Source organism: Physella acuta, unplaced genomic scaffold, assembly GCF_028476545.2.
Source record: "Physella acuta isolate Inbredline_101_S28 unplaced genomic scaffold, ASM2847654v3 ptg000746l, whole genome shotgun sequence".
NCBI classification, from domain to species: domain Eukaryota; kingdom Metazoa; phylum Mollusca; class Gastropoda; family Physidae; genus Physella; species Physella acuta.
The window spans coordinates 152,501-171,769 of record NW_026732264.1 but is presented as its reverse complement, the minus strand read 5'-3'; the positions used below and the strand labels follow the sequence as shown (position 1 = coordinate 171,769).

General features: G+C 33.9%; 1 protein-coding gene across 1 annotated transcript in view; it reads right to left on the bottom strand.

Moving 5' to 3' along the window:
- LOC131950244 (uncharacterized) overlaps window positions 1-19,269 on the bottom strand; it is a 54,071-nt gene that overhangs the window by 10,196 nt on the left and 24,606 nt on the right. Inside the window, exons 6-9 of the mRNA XM_059312315.1 lie at window positions 12,664-12,688; window positions 12,259-12,467; window positions 5,365-5,710; window positions 2,193-2,410 (exon numbers count right to left, since the gene is read on the bottom strand). Of these exons, the coding sequence (XP_059168298.1) occupies window positions 2,193-2,410; window positions 5,365-5,710; window positions 12,259-12,467; window positions 12,664-12,688 (798 nt within the window). The remainder of the gene's footprint in view (window positions 1-2,192; window positions 2,411-5,364; window positions 5,711-12,258; window positions 12,468-12,663; window positions 12,689-19,269) is intronic.

The window sequence follows — 19,269 nt, the reverse complement described above, 5'->3', positions numbered from 1 at the left end:
ACTTTTACAAAGCTTTCATGTTTTATATTCTTTATACCGACTAAAGTGAGGGCTTACAGCAGAGTTAAAATAAAACTAAATGTCTCAAAACACAGAAACTAAAGCACTTACACACATGACATGATGGTGTAATTTGTTTTAATTGACAATTTTTTTGTGTCTCAAAACCCAAACAGGCCAGTAATGAGTATCATATGTTCGTATTAATAGATTTGTATATATATATATATATATATATATATATATATATATATATATATATATATATATATATATATATATATATATATATATATATATATATATATGGGGGGGGGTAGGCTAAAATGTTTTTTGCGTGGTGGCCCTTTTTTTCTAGTTCCGCCACTGAATTGTCCTGTACAGTTCTCACACACGTTCGTGAATTCCCTTTGTTTTACCTTATTTTTCAAGTTTTCAACCCCAAATATTTTTTATTGGCACCTTCAACAGTCAGGCAAACGCGTTTAACTTCTATTTATATAATTTTAATCGAATTGTCTTTGTATTAGATCAATGTTTACAAGTGGACTTATAAGTACCGTCAGGGCACACGGTCATTTCTTTAGGATTTTTAGGAACTGGCAGATTTTCGATGTGGAGTGACATACATATTATTTTGATAATCAATTATCGAAATGAACTTAAAAATGATATTTACACATTTATAAGAAGGTTAGCATATGGTTTACCTAAGAAATATTGTAATTACATGTCGATTTTTAGTAGTAAAATAATAACAAGCATAAATGTAGCAGTTGCAGGCTCGTTTACTAGGAGTAGTATACTTCTTATTTTTACCAAAGCCTAGTTCTAGTAGTAAGATTTAATTTGTTAGTTATATTTACTGCGATAAATTGTCTTGCACACAATAACTAGCATTTACGTAATGTATACCTGTAGACTAGCAATAGTCCATACTTCTGCATATAGTATAGATCTATATGGTAAATTTTAATCAGTAATCAGAAAACAGTAGGCCACTACGGCTATCCTAAACACATTGAGCTCGCTTCTATTTATGAACTTTACACTGTAGTATAGACTTGTCATAACATTCTAGTAGGCTACAATTATAGTAGTATTACTAGCAGTAGTGTACTGAATGACTAGGCTTTCATTTTCAAAATATTTGTTTTATGCGGCTCATTGTAATAGCTATTGGAAGCTTCCAGCAAAAGCATGTTCAGTCCGCGACCGTTGCTAAACAAGAAAGACAACAGACAAGAATGAGGGAGCATAATATGTCGGCTACATTTGCTGTGTTTGAGGTCTAAGATGTGTTCCGAAAGAAAATCTAGTAAAAATCGTACTCAAAATATACTATTGTGGGGTATTTATGTATGAAAATTACAAAAAAAAAATTGTTATAAGGATTACCATGTTATTAGTTAATAAATTGTATCGTTTGTTCCTATTTCCTATGACGGTACTTATAAGTACCAATATCTGTTTGGGCTATTAAAAATTTATGAAACAAAATTAACTTCGACATAAACTTTAAATGTGCCAAAAGCAATATGACAACACATTGTTTAAGAAAAAATTTCATTCAGAACCTAATTCCGTAAATAAAGGGATATTATATAATTATGTAATTATTTTTATTCGGATTTTGCACTTTGCTATTTTTACCTTCTCGTATATTCGAAACATAGAGAAAGTCTCGTAATCGTGCAAAAAAAAAGTGATTTTTGCAAATCTCAACGTTTTACAGCTCGGAAAAACATAGTTTTGCAATATTGTCCGGATGTCTGTGTGTGTGTGTGTGAGTGTATGTGTGTCTGTAAACACGATAACTTGAGTACCGTTAGAGATAGTTTGATTGAATTTTATATATAGGTCTAATATCAAAATCGTAGATCCGTATCAACTTTTGAGCGATTTCCGTTGACCGAAAGTAGTAATTTTTGCTATTTCCGATTTCTCAAAAAAAAAAACGCATGGGAATTTATTAAGTTCTAATAATATTCGGCACTATTATACACATTTTATTTTGCGTTCACTTGGTGTGCAATTTTTTTTCTATGTGATTCTATTCTATTTTTAAAAGTTTAAATAATTAAAAATGGATTAAAAATCATGTCTATTTCCCGAGTTGCCATCATTTATTGTTTTATAAAAGAATATTCGATAAAGTTTAGGGGAGATCACTCCCGGTTTATTTAAATTACCTTTTCAATGCTGGTATGTGCTTTTGTGGCCAGGTAAAACAGCATTTCCGAATCGTCAGAATTCACCATTGCACTGAACTCTGCATTAGCCGGACCGATGTTGAAGTATTTTGACAGCCCGACAACAAATTCCATTTCCTTAAGGTAATTCTCTCGGGTGATACTTCTAGAAGAATCGATGACGAAAAGAATATCTGCAGGTGCGTCGTATTTTGGAGCTGAAAATATAAGTAGCCTATTCTTATTATTAATTGATAACATTTACTTAATTACCTTGTATATTATCCATATATATATATATATATATATATATATATATATATATATATATATATATATATATATATATATATATATATATATATATATATATATATAGATATATATATAGATATATAGATATATAGATATATATGTATATATAAAATATAGTGTATATAGGTTATGTGGCATTCGATCCGTCACTCAACTGCATAGCTTATCTTCGTTTTTAAAGCTGGACAATTTGATGTTTTTTACATAATATCACAACTGGGTGCGCGGACCTTTGACCAAAGGTGCTTTGACCATAGGGGGTTTACCACAGGTGGTTCGACCACACAGTGGCTTTAAACATAGGGGCTTTGACCATAGGGGCTTTGACCACAGCGGGGTTTTGACCATAGGGGCTGACCATAGGGGGTTTGACCACAGGTGTTTTCTCACCAGAGTGTCTTTTATCACAGGTCAACGGGTGTTTTATCACAATCGCTGTGTTCGTCTTTGATCACAGGTGTTTTGTCCATATAGGGTTTTTGATCACAATTCTGGCGTTTGATAGACAAGCGCTTTTGTCCATATATGATAAGGATTAATTTTAAAAGTTGTGTAATTATATTTTAAATTGCGGCAGGATGTAATAGTATGTTCATTCATCTGTCATTTAGTTAACCATAAAAGTATTACCTCATTCACTATACTGTTGGCATGTTTTTTTTATCCTTTTTTTACTTTCTCGTATGTACGAAGTATAGAGAAAGTCTTGTAATCGTGCAAAAAAAAAATCGAGATTTTTACAAATCTCGACGTTTTACACCTCACTGATACGGAAAAACATAATTTTGCAATCTTGTCCGTATGTCTGTGTGTCTGTCTGTGTGTCTGTCTGTGTGTCTGTCTGTCCGTGTGTAAACACGATAACTTGAGTACCGTTACAGCTAGGTTGATGATATTTCAGATATAAGTATTTTATCAAAATCGTAGATACGTATCAACTTTTGAGCGATTTCCGATAACCGGAAGTGTTACTTTTTTCACTTTGAATTTTTCAAAAGCCTATAACTTGAGTACTGTTCCAGATAGATAAATGAAATTCCACACGTAAGTAAAAGATCTAATAATTTTTTGTGCTAGGTGCTTTGACCACAGGAACTTTGACCATAGGGGGTTTGACCATAGGGGGTTTGACCATAGAGGGGTTTTGACCACAACGGGGCGAGATGGTGTTGAGTTAAGTTCGGAGTGCTATCTATATGTCGTTAAGGATGAGTGTGAAGTGGTTTTGTTTGGGTTGTTGGGCGGGTGAGATACGAGGTGTACGTGTGGATTGGTATAGGTTGTGGTGTAAAAGGAATGACGTGGGATAAGTGACATGGTGTGGGTCATGTGATTAATGTGAGTTTTATTAGTAGAAGAATGTGATGTTTTGTAATGTGAGGGCGGTTGGTGAGTGGGAAGATAGTTTTGGGGTTTGGTTTGTGGTTTATGGTGTCGTAAGGATGGTGTGCGCTTTATTATCCTCTGGACTTTATTTTTCAGGTATAAGCTCCGTTTATTTCTATTTTTACAATCTACAGCTTTTTGGATACTTTTACCATGTTTGTCACACAAAAGTAATTAGTAAACAGCAAACAAAAGGGTTAAAAACACTAAGGCTTTTTTATTTATACACTAATAGTATTAAATTTGAACGGCTTATAATTCAGTATATATTGAACTTTTGCTACGACATAGCTACTTGTCAGAATTTGACAAAGTCTAAAAAATCGTACCCATTTTAGTGTGCAAAAGTTACAAAATTTACATATTATTTTCCATTAACTTTATATATATATATATATATATATATATATATATATATATATATATATATATATATATATATATATATATATATATACTAGCCGTCCCGACCAGGCCTTGCACTGGCCACAGTGAAAAACCTATCTGTAAAGGACCATAACATTTGTGTTTTGTAATCAGCATATACCCGGCATGGCCCACCCTAACCACAACCAACCAAAACACAAAAAAGCAAACATAACATAAACACAAATACAAACGATAACACAAACGCAAACACAAACCCAATTACAAACCCAAACACAAATGAAAACACAAACCCAACCACAAACTCAAACACAAATACAAACACAAACCCAACGAAAACACAAACGAAATCGAAAAAACAAACGATAACAAACCAAATCAAAACGCAAACCCAACCACTAACACAAACCCAACCTAAACACAAATAAAACATAAACGCAAACATAAACGCAAAGTGCTCACAGTCTATCCCGGGTCGCCAAATCGCACTATGCTGGGCGCCGGCGGAACCACCTGTTCCAGCTTAATAAATGACAATAGTACCCCAACTTATTCATAGTCATTTGCACTCACTTAAACGATCGTAGGCACCAAAGCGAACACGGGAAGGCCCGGGGCCCCAAATAGCAGCTGGTCTGGGCGCCTGAGGACGCCCGGATTCGATTCACTATAGGACGGACGCGCCTGTTACAATTTTATAAACAATTATAATACTCAAAGCTTATCCGCAATCGGAAAGAAGTAAACATATAAGCCATTTAGGTCCTGGCTTATAACTGTTATTGATTTAAAAAAAAATAGTAAACCATACGTTCGGTGAATAGACTAAATAAAAGTCAGTATTAAAAATACCTACAACATCGCACTTGATTAATCACCGCTAATTATGTAATTATTTTTTCCAAAACCAAAACAAAGTAATAAAAAGTAAATTTACCACCCAAATGTTTTTAAAGGGAAGTAATTGTGTTTTCTTAATTTATCCAGGGACGTAATATGTGCTAAAGGACTAAATGTAAATTTTTTTTAGACACAATAAAAAATTTTTTAAAGGATAATACATTTGTGTGTTGTTGTGCCTTACCGATTGTACAGGTAACGACTTTAAGTTGTCGAGAGCCGTCTTCAGAAAGCTCAAGTGTATTTGAATAACTTAATACGTATTCTTTTTTGGATGCCAGTTGGTTAAGTAATGTGTGGTTTCTATTGCCAACTGAGACAACAACCATTTCAGACACCATTAACTTTATCTTGTTTGCTTCATTGATGGCAGCATTTTCATTATCGCTGTAGTCGGAATTGTTTAAAAATACAGCAATTTTCTTTACACCAGGACGTCCTCTGTATGAACTTAAACAGTTTTCTCTGGCTTTTTTCAAACACATAGCAACATCAGCACAGTGTCCAAGATATGCTATGCTTTTTAGCTCCTGAAAATACGAAAAACAAAAATAATTTGCTAGACACACTGTCCTAATTCTCTAACAATTCAGAAAACGCTAATTAATTTTTAATTTTTAACCTAAACCGAAAACTAACCTTTACACCATTGCTAATGTAACGTAATTGTAAATTTACCAACATCAATTCTTGGCTTATTCATCATATATTAATATAATTAGTCTTAATAACTGCACTGCAGTACATGTTTTGGATATAAAATACATTGTTGAAGCAAAATATTTGTATTTAACAAACGTTAAATTCAGCAACTTTTTTTTGTTGGAAAAACTTCAAGCTATTGAATGGAAAAAAAAGTTAGTTAGCGATATAATCAAGATAAAAAGCGTTATTTATCGAGTTATTCGAATAGGAGATGATCAGTTAAAGACTACCGGACAATAACCCCCCCCCCTCGTTCAATTACCCCCCGGACATTTCACCCCCCCCCCCGTATTTACCCCCGGAGCATTTACCCCCTGTCAATTACTCCCTGTCAACTGCCCCCACCCCCGCCCACCCCCAGGGAATTCCCCCCCCCCTTTAATTTAGAATTCTAACTCAAATTCTATACCTTTTTTTTCCCTTAACCCTAACCTTAAGTAGAAGACAAAGCCTAAACATTCACCTAAGCCCAAAACGTAATACAAATCCAAACTAACGCTAGACATTAGTTTAAGACTAAACTTGACAAGAACACTAACCCTAACTTTAGCCCTGACCCTAACCCTGACCACAACAGTACCCTAATCCTTACCCTATATCTAGCCCTAACCCTACCACGAACACGAACACTGACCCCGACCCAAGCCCAAGCCCAAGCCCAAGCCCAAGCCCAAGCCCAAGCCCAAGCCCAAGCCCAAGCCCTGGCCCTAGCCCTAGCCCTAGCCCTAGCCCTAGCCCTAGCCCTAGCCCTAGCCCTAGCCCTAGCCCTAGCCCTAGCCCTAGCCCTAGCCCTAGCCCTAGCCCTAGCCCTAACCCTAACCCTAACCATAACCCTAACAGTACCTAGCTATGTCGGGGGGGGGGGGGGGTAATGTACTACTGGGCAAAGTAATTGACAGGGTGATTAATTGACATGAGGGTAATTACTCTGGGGGTTAATGTGTGTGTGTGTTGGGAGGAGGGGGGAATGCCATGTTCCCTCCTTTGAAAAATTTACGTAGGTTTTTTTTAAACAGTGTGCGTCGAAATAAATTATGCTTCTTTTTGCTCGGGGGCGTAATAATTTGAACACATTTCAATATCGGGTTACGTTCAATTTATATTAATATTAATTATCCCCAATTCATTTTGTCATTATTATTCACTTTAATTGTATTGTATTGTATTGAAGCGTATTCTCCGGAATTTAAGTATACAATCTTAATTAAACTTTTAAAAAATGTTATCTATAATATAAGCGGGCAGGTAGTGTGTCAGTCCTTCTGTCATCGCTATAGATTTTGGAACTATAAAAGTAAAAATCGCACCATGCAGTGCTTTTTAGTCGTGCGGCGTCAAAACGGCCAATGACTAAACGGCCTCGTCAAAACGACCCCGACAAATCGGCCCCGACAAATCGGCCCCGACAAATCGGCCCCGTCAAATTGACCCCTTCAAAAGGGCCAGCGACATATGGACCCCGTCATATAGGCTCCCGACAAATAGGCTCCCGTCATTTAGGCTACCGACAAATAGGCTCCCATTATATAGGCTCCCGACAAAAGGGCTCCAGTCAATAAGGCTCATGACAAAACGGCCCCCGTCATTACGACTCCCGACAAATAGGCTCCCGCCATTTAGTTTCTCCACAAAACGGCCTCCGTCATTACAACTCCCGACAAATAGGCTAGCGCCATTTTGGCTAACGACAAAAAGGCTCCTGTCAATTTGGCTCCAGACAAAAGGACCACTGACAATACCGTTTCTGTAGAGACTAAGTCGCCCGGCAAAGCGGTCTCATTGAATATGACACCTGCCAGTGGGACCCCTTCATCAACATTCTTTAGAGTTAGCTTATCCAACCCTCTTATGTAATACAACGTATGCATCTCTTGTTCGGCAGGCCTTATTTTTATATTAGTTTATCTATTATAAAATATAGTATGTTTAATTTAAGGGTCATCTATCTATGACATCCATAATTGAGTCGGTTATTGGCTGTTCCAACTCAGTGTGTGGGGAGAAGCGTCAACGCTGTACCTTCCTACCTGCAGTATGCTTGTAGGTTATCAAAACAAAATGCTGTTATCATGTAAACATCATGTATATCATACATTTACACTTGTGTGCTCGCTTTTAAGCAACAGATCTTTTCTGTTGTAAATTAAACATTATCAAAACTTTAGAATTAGTGGAATTTAGCTGTTAAGGGCTCGATTTGTTTGTGAATTAATGTTGGTTCATGAAAAACAATTTCATTCGGGCATTTAAAAGAGCTTATAGTGGTATTGGAGGTAGGACAAAATGGTTACTTTTATGCCAATAGTGGTCATGCCATTCATTTGTCTGGAGCCAATATTTTGGGAGTCATTTTGTCAAAAGCCAATATGTCGGGAGCCCAATTGCCGGGAGCCAATATGTCAGGAGCCCATTTGTCGGTAACCAATATGTCATGAGACCATTTGTCGGGAGCCCGTTTGTCTTGAGCCCTTATGTCGGGAGCCAATATATCGGAAGCCGCTTTGTCGGGAGCCAATATGTCCTGAGCCTATTTGTAAGGGGTTAATATGTCGGGAGTCCATTTGTTGGGAGCCTAAATATCGGGAGCCCATTTGTCGGGAGCCTCTATGTCGCAAGTCAATATGACGGGAGCCTATTTGACGGGAGCCAAAAAGTCGGGGCCCTTTTGACGGGGCTATTTTGACTGGGTCGTTTTGTCGGGGGTCGATTTGACGGGGTAAAATTAACGGGGCCGTTTTGACGGGACCGATTTGTCCACGGCCGTTTTGACAGGGCACCCTTTCAGTGCATCGCAGTGTCTTATTGTGAGCTATTGAGTAGGGTTTGTTTATATAATGACATAAAGTTATTTTATGGTTGCCAGTGTTTTTACTCTTTTGCATAACGTAAAGAAAATATTAAATACACGCACATTGCTAAAACATATTAAAAGGATCAATGTCAAATATTATTTTCGTTTAGGTTCTCAGAAAAAGTGGATAGATTTTTATAACATAATAACAGTAGGGTAGAAAAAGCAAATTAATTTAACTTTTCCCCCCTAATTTTGACAAGGGAGGTAATTAAAAAATAAATTCAGCTCACGCTAAATAATTAAATTATTATAATCTACGGAACGGCTAAAGTCAAATTAAATGTATGTGGTTTAACCCTTTATCTACTGACGGTACTTATTAGTACCATTTTAATTAAGCGCTTGTATTATTTTTAATTTAAGACTAATTTTAAAAATTATTGATCTAAATGATAGTATTATCTCCCCAAAGTCACATGTAGGTGGAGGGATCGATTTTTTTTTGAAAATTTCTGGTGTGGCGTCATTTTCAATCTCTACCTGTATCTGTAGTTTACAATCATTCTGTACATATCTCACATGTGTTCCTGATTTCCCTTTGTTTTACCTTATTCTTCAAGTTTTCAACACCGAATATTTTTTATTGGTATCTTCAATAGTCAGGTGAATGTGTTTAACTTCTAGTTATACAATTTTAATCAAATTGTCTTTGTATTCGATCGATGTTTACAAGTGGACTTGTAAGTACCGTCAGGGCACAAGGTCTGTTTTTAGGATTTCTTGGAAATGGCAGATTTTCGATGTGGAGTGACATAAATATTTTTTTGACAATTAATTTTTGAAATATACTTAAATATTATATTTATACATTTATAAGAAGGTTAGCATAGGGTTTACCTCAGAAATATTACAATTACTTGCAGATTTCTAGTAGTAAAAGAATAAAAGTAGAGATGAGGAAGTTGCAAGCTCGTTTACTAGGTTTAGTATACGTTATTTGTATACCAAAGTCTAGTTTTAGAAGTAATATTTGTTTGTTATATTTATTGCAATAAACGGTCTTGTCCACAATAGCTAGTGATTGTACGTAATGTATACATGTAGACTAACTAATAATAGTCCATACATCTGTATGTAATATAGATCGTTTTGTAAATTTTAATCAGTAAACACAAAACAGTAGGCCACTATTCTACATAAATTGAGCTCACTTCTATTTATGAACTTTACACAGTAGTGTAGACTTGTCATAATATTCTAGTAGGCTACAATTATACTAGTATTACACGTGGTTGTGTACTGAATTACTAGGCTTTTGTTTTCAAAATATTTGTTTTATGCGGCTCATTGTAGTAGCTATTGGAAGCTTCCAGCAAAAGCAAGTTCAGTCCGGCAACTGTTGCCACACCAGAAAGACGACAGACAAGAATGTCTCAGGAATGAAAAATGAGGGAGCATGACATGTCGGCACCATTTGCTGTGTTTGTGGTCTAAGATGTGTTCCGATAGAAAATCCAGTAAAAATCGTACTCAAAATATACTTTTGTGCTGTGTTTATGTGTGAAAATTACAAAAAATGATTGTTATAAGGATTGCCATGTTATTAAATAATAAGTTGTAACGTTTTTTCCTGTTTTGTAAATTTTTTAATTTTTGGAAAAAATGTCCTACATTCCTGACTTTACTTATAAGTACCAATATATGTTTTGGGCCTTAAAAATTTATGAAACAAAATTTCCTTCAACATATGCTGTAAGTTTACCAAAAGCAATATGATGACACATTGTTTAAGAAAAGATTTCATACGGAACCTAATTCCGTAAATGTTGTACGTCGGCGGTTTACATTACACCACAAGGAAGGGGAGAAGAGAAATCTGGGCAGACATCAATTAGAGCGTTGCGCCATTTTTTAAAAATGTTATATTGTTTGATATGTAAAATTAAATTTTAGAGAGGTTTATGAGTTTCGGTTTTGTTTGCTATATCAGCATAAAAAACATCATAGATACAGCCTTTTGAATAATACAGTGATGTACGAGTGGTGCTTGCGGGTTGATGTGGCTAGGACAGGGTTCGGCAACCTGCGGCTCGCGAGCTGCATACGGCTCTTTTGACGTCCAGATGCGGCTCTCCAGTTCCTTGCACACATGTTGAAAAATAATTTTAATTTTACTGGACGGTGGGGTACGACTTTACCCTGCGTTCAGGGGGATGGAAGATAAGCCTGGTGAGAACCATGGGATAGAAGCGTACGATGCAAGTTATTCAAACCGATATCCAAGCCAGTTAGTCGGCGTTTGCCGTGTTGAGGCCTGATTGGCTAATGGGAGACACCTCCTCAGCCGGTGATATCCGTAAAGAAAAAATAAAATAAAAATTAACAGCTTCTAAAGTGGAATGAGATAGTCCTAAAATAATAATATTTGATTACTAATTTTACTATTCTGCCAAAACATGTCTATGTTTTTATATCAATAAATATTATTTCATATTTAAAGCTCTTTATTTTAAATAACAAATCAAATTTATTTACCTAATCCTAATCAAATACCAAAATTTGGAACTAAACATTGTAACTCTTTAAAAACTGGGAAATTTTGTAAATTGTAACTTTTGGCTCTTGCGTATCAAAAGTTTGCCGACCCCTGGGCTAGGAGAATGTGTTAGGTGTGTGTCGGTACAGTGTTGAATTTTTTCAGATTGCTGTTTGTGTGTCGTAAGGTCTATTTTATGGTGGTTCGGCGCTGTTATTTTACTGTATTGAATTCTTTTTAATTAAACTATGTCTCTCTTAGAACCATTCCAAAAAAAACATAAAGATTACAATTGCGCCAATTTTTTTACACACTCCTTATAGAAAGATAATTATGCATTCAGCTGCTTATTCATTTTCCTTTATTTGCTTTAAGGAGATATGCAAGTGTAGAACTATGGTATAACAAATCATTAAATCTCTGTTCCCAAGTCGGTACATTTAAAAAAGATTAACCGTGGCGGAGCACGGGTATGCGGCTAGTTTAAATATAGTAAATTTGTTTCAACCTATGATTTGCGTCACACATAGAAGAATAATTATTGTTAAACCTAACCTGTTATGTACTTCTAAGAGTTGTGATATTTATGCTTTTGTAGCAATTGTATTGTAGTATGCATGCGTCATAACGAAACAGTTTGTACACTGCTTACATTTAGAGTTCGACTTCAAGTTCAATTCTTAAAATCCAAAGCGGAACTAGACTTGTCAATTATATATATATATATATATATATATATATATATATATATATATATATATATATACACACTCACAAACAAGCACACGCATCTGCGGTTCAAAATTACCGTTTTCTAACTGGACGGAACCTCTACTGTGAAGCAGACTTCACCTTTTTCAGCGACCTAGACATATGATGGGATTTTGTTGTCAGCGATATATTTAGCCGCTTTTACTTTTGCTAACTTGAGTCAGGTACTAATAAGAGCTGGATGGGATCCAAAGTTGAGACTTTTGGTTTACCATCAGACCACGCCTTCTCACCTATTAACAATACTAATATGTTAATTTTACATTACATACCTGTTCAAACAAAGATTGACTCTTAAAGTTTCTTGAATCCAAACACTTGTGCCTTGCAAGACCAACAACAATCACCACCACAACAACGTCATCTGTGTCATATTCACGTATAATCTCTGCAACAATCTCTATTTGTTCTTTAAAGGCTGAATAAGTGCTTGGAGACTGCATGATTAGCTGGGTGTCAACCTTTGCAAGCATTTTTGGATCTGAAAAATACGCACTATTTTTCTAGTTGAATATATAATACAATTCACATTTATTTTAACCTAGCATCACTAACCTAACATCACGAGCAGCAACTTGATTACATTTAACCAATTTTTTAAAGTAAAATATTATTTGTTTTTGTATCGTCTAGTATTGTCGTTATTTAAAAACAATCATTGAGACTATACAACTTACTGACAGAAAATTCCGGCTCACTCTCCTAAAATAAAATAAAAATCCTTTTTATTGAATATAAACAAAAATTTTAAGTTTTATGCAGTATTGTAACAAGATTTACTAACCGGTAGCGGAATATAAATTGTTCATGTTTACAAAAGCTATTTAGGTAGGGGTAGAAATGAATGAAAATTAGGTATTAATATGTAACATTTTCGAAAACTATAATTATTTTGAAATGATCATAAAAATGTGGATTAGCAGAAAATTATATCTGTGCGGGGCATTTCTTTTATAGAATAAAGTTTACAATAACGTAGTCTTAAATTTTGTAATGGCTACATTAAGTCGATGTAAAAACCTGCAAGGTTTTTCAGAAAACAATTAATCGCTTTAATATAATAAATAAAATATTTAATAATGAAATATGTTAATGAGAAATGTTGCAGAATACCATCTATGGCAGAAGATTCTTTTATGTTAGATACATATTGCTTCCTTAGAACTAGACTATTGTAACTCCAATTTTTTAAAAATTTTCCAATACACAGCTTTAAAGTTTTGTGTTCTCATAATTTTATTTTAAGCGATATGATGTAAAACGTTTCTACGCGTTCACTAAATCAAATGGTCATTAAAATATATTGTCTTCCTTTTAAAATCAATGATAACAAAAATAAGAGGTTTGTAACTTAGAATTTTTTTTATTTAACTCCTAATTATATATATATATATATATATATATATATATATATATATATATATATATATATATATATATATACTACTGATCTAAGTAGTTGGAGACAGGACAAATTATCTCAGGATAAATTATCTCAACGACAAATGATATCACGGACAAAATATCCCAGGACAAAGATATCAGGAAAAATGATCTAAAGGACAAATGATACCATGGACAATTGATTTAAGACAAAATATCTCAGACAAAGAATATTTAGGCGAAATTTAGTCAATTTTAACATTTGCATTTATTGGCGGATCGTATTTGCTTTTTATATACTAAGTGAATGAGTTATACTAATTTTTTTAACATAGCATTTATATTTTTTGTATATATATAACACTTAAATTCTGGAAGCGTTAGTCACATTAATGTTCAAACACACGTCAAATTGTTTTCAAAAATGTGATTGGGTATTCAGGTTCGTTACGCAAAATTTTTATTTTTATTGCATCATCAACACAAAGGTAACGTTAACGTTTATTTGCTGGCTGTATCCTGTGTAGTTCTGACATCTTAAAAGTACAGATACACCTATGCTATGAGTAATCAACACTAATTATGCTTAGTTTGCATGAACACTAAGATTAACTTTGCTCAGCAATGACCACTTTCGTTTAAATAAACATTTGTGACATGATCACCAAAGTGTGATTGAAATATTACTACTGATTTTGAATGATAGATGTATTGTCCACGTAGAGCGAACATTTACCTCACAGCATGTCTCCGCCGAAAATGCGAGAGGCCACCTTGCTGCATAGGTGTGTTTCCATAAACTTTCTTTCCATAGACAAGCTAACCCTTTGATCTAGATTCGTAAACCTAATGTGGTATGATTGTCTCATATATAGAAATGTAGGTTTTATGTACGCTTCTTATATTTCTAATTGCAATATTAATATGTTTAATGTAATGTTAAAAGTAATACGACAAACATTTTCTCACAATTATTTTGTGGGCGAAATGTTTTCAAAAACATATTTGAAAATTTGATTTTTTTTTCTTTTTTTCGCCTCAGACATGTAATTTACAGCGTCAGTTTGCCTTGCATGTTCGCTTTAGTATTAAAGTTTTCATTATCAGCTTGAGAGGAATAATACAGATTTACAATAGTAATATTTCTTTCTTTCTTGTAGCCTACTTTCATTCATTTAAGATGGTTTACTTATACATAGATCTAATACAAAACGTCTAACTATAAAAAAGGTAAACAAAAAAAAAAACCTGCAAATGCAAATGTGTAATTAAATGATGATTCAAGTTTTTTTTTCTATCGGCGTGGAGGGTTGAGGGGGTGGGGGGAAGAGGTGGGATTTTGGGTTTTTAAGTAGAGCTGAAATAAATTTGGGATTACAGAGAATAAAAATGATACAAATTTTAAACAACCGGAAGAGTTATGTTATTACAATGAGACACATCAAACATTCTTCCCTTTTAAACATCTATATCTATAGCAGTCCTCCGACAGTATTTTTTATCTATTTGTTTTTAATTGATTCAATTGAAAATTTGAATGATTAATTAATTAGAGATTAGCTGTTATGAAGAGTATTTAAATATTAAAATATTTGCCTTCTGATTACTGACAAATTAATAACAATTGCAGAAGCTCCATTTAAAGTATAACTCAAAAATTATATTATATTAATCTTTAAAGAGAATTTCTATTATTGATTGATTGTCGAGATCATTTTTTACCCCCTCTTCATGGACTTAGTGGAAGATCGGCATTTGCCACTTATTCTGTCCTGATATATTTTGTCCTGGTATCTTTTGTCCGTGAGATTATTGTCCTGAGATCATTTGTCCTGAGATCATTTGTGCTGAGATCATTAGTCCGCGAGATATTTTGTCTGAGATATTTTGTCTGAGATCATTTGTCATGAAACTGACGAGATCATTTTTACCCCCTCTTCGTGGACTTAGTGGAAGATCGGAATTCGCCACTTATTCTGTTGGCCCGAGGCGTGCACTTGCCAAGTTTGAAGCGCCCGAGGCGCCAGGAATTACCACTTTCTTTTATATAAATTGATAGCCTACTTATCATCATCTTTTCTTGTTTGTGCCCTAGACACTTGGAGCCTCAATAGAAAGTTTCCTACGCTTTTTTTATTCAACAGCAATTTTATTGGCAGTCCCCCCATGACAGTCCTGCCTATGCCAGATGCTTCCCTGCTGTGTGCCTCCACGTCTCATTTGTCCTTTCCTGCTTTCTTTTTTCTTGAGGCGGCCAGTTTAGCGCCATTCCTGCGATGTTTTCTGGATTCATTTTTAGGACGTGCCCCATCCATCGCCATCTTCTTTTTTCAATTAATTTGGAAACTCCTTCAGTTTCCATCTCTCCAAGTAATTTATCATTTGAGATCAAATTATGTTAGGCCAGTGTATGCCATTTATCCCTCACAAGCACTTAGTGTGGAAAGAATCCAGTGATCTGCTGGTAACGGTTGTTAATATCCAGCATTCGCTGCCATAAAGTAGGACGCTAAGGACATTACTTTTAAAAAATGTGCATTAGGTCTTGGGGGACATTTTCTTCGTTCGATTGCCATGTTATTTGCTTGGTTGCAATGGGTTGTTTGGCTTGAGAGATGCGTGTTTTAGTTTCAAAGAAGCACCGTTAACACATTTTCTTGATCCTAATATTTAGCCTACTTATCACATCCTATTCCTCCATAACGCTGTTCGTTAAACTAATGTGATAAGTATCAGTGTCAAAACATACCGAAAACCGCTAGTTACTTACTTTCACTCTCCTGGTGAGCAATAACCGAATATGAAACAATTAAACTATCCATGTCTTTCCCTATTTCCATCTCCCAAACCCTTATTCTTTTCCTATTAGAGGGGCAGGGATAATTTATATGAGAATAAGAAGGTTAAAGTAATGACAAGGGTATCCTACTTTGATTTTATAACATGTACAATAAATAATTAAAAGAAAGAACCGAATGTTATAATGAAATATCAACTTCTCATACAAACAACTAAATATCATCATTTTAATTAATGTTTTCTTGAGTGTATTCAGATTATGCTGACGTAAAACAAAAACTTTTTATTTGGTAGTAGGAATTCCACCACAATCGCTATAAGCTACAACATAGTAGCATAAAAATATTCGCTTAATTGCATCTTTATTTGTGCACGAAAGAAATACGTACAAGAAAATCATTTTACATACAGTTTACATCTGTTTAAACTACCATTTTCAAAACCTTTGAATTCAAAAATTTTCTTTTTGTTGCGTTTTTGTACTAGGATGATTTCATATCTTATGCCGATTTTTCTATAACTATTCTACATCACAATGCACCAAGATAGTAAGCGCTATAACAAATCAAATAAAGAAGTGAACAGATAAATAAAGTATATTTTGTGGATGATATTATCTGTGTCACTGTTTGTGGTGTGTAGTTGGGGTTATAAAGATTGCACATAATATTTGTCTATGAAAATGTTACACAGTATTACACAGGGTAAGAATTGAAACAAGATTTATGTTGTTTTATTAGTATCATATTTGTTTTATTTATAAATTAAAATGACAACAAATGTTTTTCTGCCCTCTCCTTAGCTATTTACAAATCTTTCTAGTACGAATCCATTGAAAAAATGTTATAGCTTAAAAAAGAATACTTAAAATTAAATAAAAACATTAACCGGCAAACACTTACCGGTCACAGTGTAAAGTTTATTAAGTGACTAGATTAAATGCTAAATTTAAAGCTAATATTCTTAAATGTATTATTCTGGATTTTAGCTTAAATATACTTTAACTATTAACAAAGGTGTATGTTTGGTATGAATAATTTATACACATTTGTATGGCTTACTTATTTAATCTTCTAATAAAATATCAAAATAATATTGTATACTTTAGAAAAATTACGGTTGGTAATAATAATTCTGTTAATAATATGCAGAATGTTAAGTTTGATGAAAATATACAATTTGATTTTGACCTAGTATCAGTAGCGTACGCAGGGGGGGGGGGGGAGCAGGGGGAGCTCCCGCTCCCCCTCTGGCCATTTTCAGCATAGTGGCGCCTTTTTGGACACTTTTTAAACTCAAGGTTTTAAACAATGATATTTGTTAAAAAAAATATTTTTGGTCGGCACATCTATGTAAATCACAAGATTTCTTTTCATGCAGCAATTAAGCATTATTGTACTAGTCTAGTAGTGTCTACGTTTACAACACGTATTAACAGCTGCATCAGTTTGCCATTCTAAAAATAACCATTACGATGCATTGCAATGTTTAAAAAACCTCTACGGGTAGTACCACTTGGCAAGAGGGGTGTTAAGTTTAAGGCAACTGTATAATGTGTTTGCTTACGAATAATTGAATTAGAAAATGTTATACATAAAACTTCACACATAATTACTTTATATATACAGTTTGAATCGTGTGATTAATTTTAAAAAAATTACAATACAGAAACAAATACAACTGATGTGGCACCTCTATTTAAATTTACTTATGAGCAAACTGCGTAGTGGTGGGGAAATTTTGACAAGGTCAACAACATCATCACGATGAAGTAGTAGTATTCTTACAGTTTGGGCGATAGTCATTACGATTAAAAATTATATGAAACAGTTACAACCCCCCTCCTCCATGGACCCCTCTGTAAAAACAAATATTATCATAATACCATAATGTATTCTGTAATATATATTTGTGTAATATATATGAATGTTTAGAATAATCATCTAAAAACTGACACTATGTTTACTCTGAGTTGGTTATCTCCCCCCCCCCACACACACACATACACCTCACCACCACAATAGTGTAGAGCGACATTAATGTCACACCTAGGTATACACTGGGTTGGATAATTGACCTAAAGTGAACGGACAGTGGTGAATGAAGTTGAAACTCCCCCCCCCCCAACCCACCCCGAACTAATCCGTTAAGTACATGTAGAAAAACGCATAATGATGTACCAAAGTACCATGCCGCCAGAAAATTAGCTTTTTAAACGTAAAACTGTGAATATTGTTTTTTTGCAATTTCCAGTAAAAAGGTGTGTGATCAATACAGTGATCTAACTAATACCTATCACTATGTTAAAAATTATCTTAAAAGAACACATAGAAGCAGTAGTTAATTTAAAATATATGATCCGAACTAAAAGACTGATAGTAAGTTAAATGTAGGCTGTTATTCTGAATGTTTTTCTAAGCAATGGAAAAGCGTGGTTTTATACCAACTCTGATTTTAAAAACTTTCATTATGCTGTAATACTTTAGCATTTATGATGACGATATATTAAATTTTGATTAAAGACAAAAATTTGTTGTAAACACGAATAGTGTTGAACAATTTCATTATATTCTAAAGTAATTATTTATTTATTTTGACATGTATAATTAAATTTGTAGATATGAACATATTTATACTAAGAGAGTGATTATTTCCCCTATTTCACTTGTCTTAAATAATTTCCCAGGAATTATTATGTAAGAATTTTTTTTTACAAGAATTACAAAACAGATTGTGTTACGTTCATTGTTTTTGGTTTTAGTGTGTGTATATATTTTTTTTATTTAGATTGATACAATTTTTGTTTTGTCGGCCTACATTGTGTGTTTTTTCTTATTTCTTCAGAGTGCTACTTTCAATTTATTTTACATCATAGCGAAATAATGACATACAGCTAGTAATTATATATATATATATATATATATATATATATATATATATATATATATATATATATATATATATATATATATATATATATATATAATACACGTATATAGAACGTGTTAAAAATTCGGCGCCTTTTTTTTGCTCTTTTCGCTCCCCCTACAACGAAAACCTGGATACGCCTCTGCCTAGTATAACTAATATGTGGTTAAACC